At 42.4% G+C, this 4,022-nt stretch overlaps 1 protein-coding gene across 1 annotated transcript in view; it reads right to left on the minus strand.

Moving 5' to 3' along the window:
- Positions 1-1,987, minus strand: part of SHH (sonic hedgehog) — a 41,314-nt gene extending 39,327 nt beyond the window's left edge. Inside the window, exon 1 of the mRNA XM_009886789.1 lies at positions 1,142-1,987. Within this exon, the coding sequence (XP_009885091.1) occupies positions 1,142-1,535 (394 nt within the window). The 5' untranslated portion in view covers positions 1,536-1,987. The remainder of the gene's footprint in view (positions 1-1,141) is intronic.
- Between the last annotated feature and the right edge of the window lie 2,035 nt (positions 1,988-4,022).

The following is a 4,022-nucleotide window of genomic DNA, read 5'->3' on the forward strand; positions in this document are numbered from 1 at the left end:
GACCCGGCAAACGTGCGGAAAATCAGGCCGAGGAACGGGGAGAGTTTGGGAAATTCCACCCCCCGCACATACCCCCCCGCACCCCCCCCTCCTTTCCCCGCGTCCACTCCCCGCCTAGTCCTTCCAGGCGAGTCCTGTTCTAGCACTGAAGGTGGGGCTTAAATGTATTAATATTAAAAAAGCGCTGTTGACCTATATTTGGAGGAAACCCATTTCCAGTGTCTAGATTGCATGTAGTTTCAGAAACTCCGGGATTGGCAGAGCAATTGACTTCACCGAGCTCTCTGTTGAGCATGAATAATAATTATGAGGTGACTCTCGGAGAGGATCTCTCCTTCTCTTTCTCTCTCTCTCTTTTTTTTTTTTTTTTTTTTTTTTGCATAAAATGGTTCCGCAATCTGATTCCGCCCGATATCCAATATTTACCCAGTTGTAAACCTTGTGCCATCAGATTTTTTAAAACAGAAGGTGATGCAATGCCGATAAGTTGCAAGTCCCTCCCCTATGGAAGTACCAGAGCATTGGTGGCGAGCATCCTTAAAGAAATATCAATATATTTACGCTCTGATGGGCACAATTGCAAATGATGGTATTGCAATACGAGCTATATAATACGGAATCAGGAGAGGAATGGTCGATCCGGCTTCAGCTGCCTTTTGTGAGTGCACGACTGCATGCCTACTAAATTTAGAATATGCTCGCGAGGGAAAATAATAATAATAATAATAATAGTAATAATGAAGGCTAAAATGAAACGAAGCGGAAAAAAAAGAAATTAAATAAAATATATATATATAAAAATCAAGTCAGCAGACGTAGCAACCGAGGACTGCGTTTGTAATAATGAGTGAGTGGCCTGGCGGTCACTATACACTTGGGGTCCTCTGAGCTGTATGCAATTCGTTTGATCAAAGTGCATCCTTGGGGACAAATGCAAACAGCAATCTCTAACCAAGTTACAGGGAACGCCATGGCACGGTAATGACTGTAAGTATCACACAGATTCCCCCACCAAATATCTCGATAGCTCCGGCTCCAGCCCCTGCTAACTTGGCTGGAGAGATGGTATTTACATTCAATGGGGGAAACTAGCCGAGTTTGGAGGGGCGGGGGGAGGAGGGGGAGAGGGAAAGGGGGGGGCTTTCAAAAATACTAAGACAGATGCGTCCTTTAGGATTGCTCAGAGAGGTTAACAAACACAAATACAGGTATCTCTGTGGCTCTACCTGAGTCATCAGTCTGTCAGCTCCCGTGTTCTCTTCATCCTTAAAAATAATGTCAGGGTTGTAATTTGGGGTTAGTTCTTTAAATCTCTCGGAGTTTCTTGTGATCTTCCCTTCATATCTTCCACTGGCCCCTAGGGTCTTCTCTGCCACATTGGGAATAAACTGCTTATAGGCTAAAGGGGTCAGCTTTTTGGGGTGTCTCCTTTTTCCAATGCCCCTGCCTGGTCCACAAGTCAGCCCAGAGGAGACTAAAAGAGCGCAGATGAAGCCCACCAAGAGAATTCTTGTCAACAGCAGCATTTCGTCCATTGAATCCAATTACTTCAAAGCTCTCTGTGCCTATCCCTGGCTGTCTCTCTAGAGCTCTCTCTCCTCCTATGTCCTTGTCTGCTTTCTGAATCGTATACTATCCACCGATCCCTAGCAAGACAGGTGCTGGAATGGCAGGCTTTAGGTCGCTGATAACGGAACACATCGGAGTTTGGTCGGGAGACAGCAATCGAGAGACAAAAAAAGGGTCTGATTTTAATGGTAGCAAAGCAAGACGCTTGTGAGAGGAGTCTGCCTTTAGTTCTATATTATAGCTGCCAGGGCCGAGAGCTGATTGGCCAAGGCGAGACAAGCTTGTCTTCTGATGTTTTAACCCTCAAAAAGGCAACAAATTCTTGAAAGATTTTTTTTTTCCCTTTTACCTGAAGGGCTTGGAGCTGAGAGGGGTGGAGATCGCGCTTTCTTGGGATAACATCAATTACACGCTGGGTTTTTTTGCTGTTGTGTTTTTTTTTTTTTTTTTCAAAAACTTTCTTGGCAGAATGGTACATTTGTCAGCAAGAGGAACAGATGCCTCTGTGAAAGAGAAAAAAAAATAAATAAGATTAGCAGGCTGCCTCAGTGCAAGTCAAGTTTCTAAGGGCAGTTACGGTTAAATGAAATGCGGAATTATCGGGGAGCCGTGCAAATAGAAACGTATTGGGGAGATATTAACGCCCAGGGTGGGAATAATGCCATTTAGGAGCGCACCCACCTCAGTGGCTTTGTAACAGGTTTCTTCTCCCTGAAAAGGGAGACTGCTCTCCCTCCTAAAGGCACACATTTCTAAACACACTCGCCTTTTAGCTGATAAGTGACTACTTTAAAGGCAGAAACAAGTAACTCTGATGCGAGGCGGCAATTATATGAAGTTAGCGTGTCTCACTTGTCTATCATACAACTGCAATGTGGAGACATCTAAATGGCACTTTTTTTTTTTTTTAATAAACCCAGGACTATCGCCCAGTTTAAAATAATGTTGTATCTTCAGAAGTGCATGAAAAGTCAACTGATTAAAAATAGATGGTCTCCTGAGCACGCTGGGGCTATATTCTTTGTTTCTTTGGTCGAAGAGGAGCGTTTTAGACTCTTACACCTCCTTGCGGGGTGTCATTAAGTTTTTAAGAAAAGCATAGTGTTGAAAGCATCCGCAAACACAATTAACAGAGATCGATCCAAGCAAAGTGAATGGAAAGGGGATAAGTTTAATGTTAAATTAATTGTTATCTCATGCAGCGTGGCAAGTGATGTCTTTATCCCGATCTCCAAAAGCTACTAATCAGACAAAGGTGTTGAGAGACGAGCAAAATTGCAGAGATGGGGCTGATAGAGCAGGTTAGACAGAAAAGCAGAGTCCCATATGAACAAACACTTCTCTGCCTGTAAAGAGCTCATTTACTTTTGCTCCTAAGAAAATACAATTTGTCCTTGGACCTAGAAACTTTCAGGAGTCTTTTAGGAGTTCTTAAAAACATCAGGACGACATGCTGAAGTAATTCAAAATCCACTCTCTCAGAAAAATAAAAAACAAAAAATACCCAACCCGAAAATCAACTTTATTTAAGTTCCCACCCCCCCAAAAAAAAAGCTCTTTGGGGCGAGTAATTATATGGGAGTTTTCCGGTCTGTGACATAGAGCTGAGTCGTAATCAACTTAAACCATGTGAAAATGGACTTTGAAATTAGTTTTTAAGTGGTAAAAAAGTTATATATCCGTAAACTGTAACAAGCAGGACAGCACGGACTTTTCAAGGGACAAAGTGGTCTTTCTACGTAAACTTTAGAAAATAGCCGTAAGAAGTGATCCGAAGCTCTCACAACGACTCGAACTGCTGCTCTTCCCTCTTTTTTAGCCTACACTTTTCTTCTGCTATTTATGTTTCTTTGTAAAGTTTCAGTGAATCATTGATTTCTCTGTCCCGGCTGTAAATTTAGGAGTTTTGACTTGGGAATGGGTAAAAAGTTAGAAAGTCAGCAGCTTGGCTTCTAGGTTTTTATCAACCAACTTAGTTGCAGAGACAAGTTGTATAACAGCTAAATACCTGCTTCATGCTACTAAAAAACAAACTTAAGTTTTATCTCCCTGTCTGCGTGCATGTGAGAAGACAGATACAAGGAATATATAATTTATACAAAAGAGGGTATGTGCTTTTGATGTGGTTGCTTAAACAGCATGACTTGATATAACAGTTGATTAAACAGTGCCAAGGAATAAAAGCTATTCTTAATGGTGTGGGATACTGCAAATCTTTTATCACCCCTCTTACCTTGTCCCCCTCCCCAGGGAAAGATGATCGATATCCCAGGCACTAGACGGGTGGACATCTCAATGAAGGAGTATAGAGAATAAGGATAAACCCCCTCATTATCAGATTGCCATATGTACAAAGCAGTCACCCAAAGATTAACAGGAAAGGAAACGCAAAGAAGGAATTAATTAAATGCAAGTAATAAATGCGCGGGGAGGGGGGGGTGGTGGTGGAGTGC

Source organism: Charadrius vociferus, unplaced genomic scaffold, assembly GCF_000708025.1.
Source record: "Charadrius vociferus isolate BGI_N301 unplaced genomic scaffold, ASM70802v2 scaffold255, whole genome shotgun sequence".
NCBI classification, from domain to species: domain Eukaryota; kingdom Metazoa; phylum Chordata; class Aves; order Charadriiformes; family Charadriidae; genus Charadrius; species Charadrius vociferus.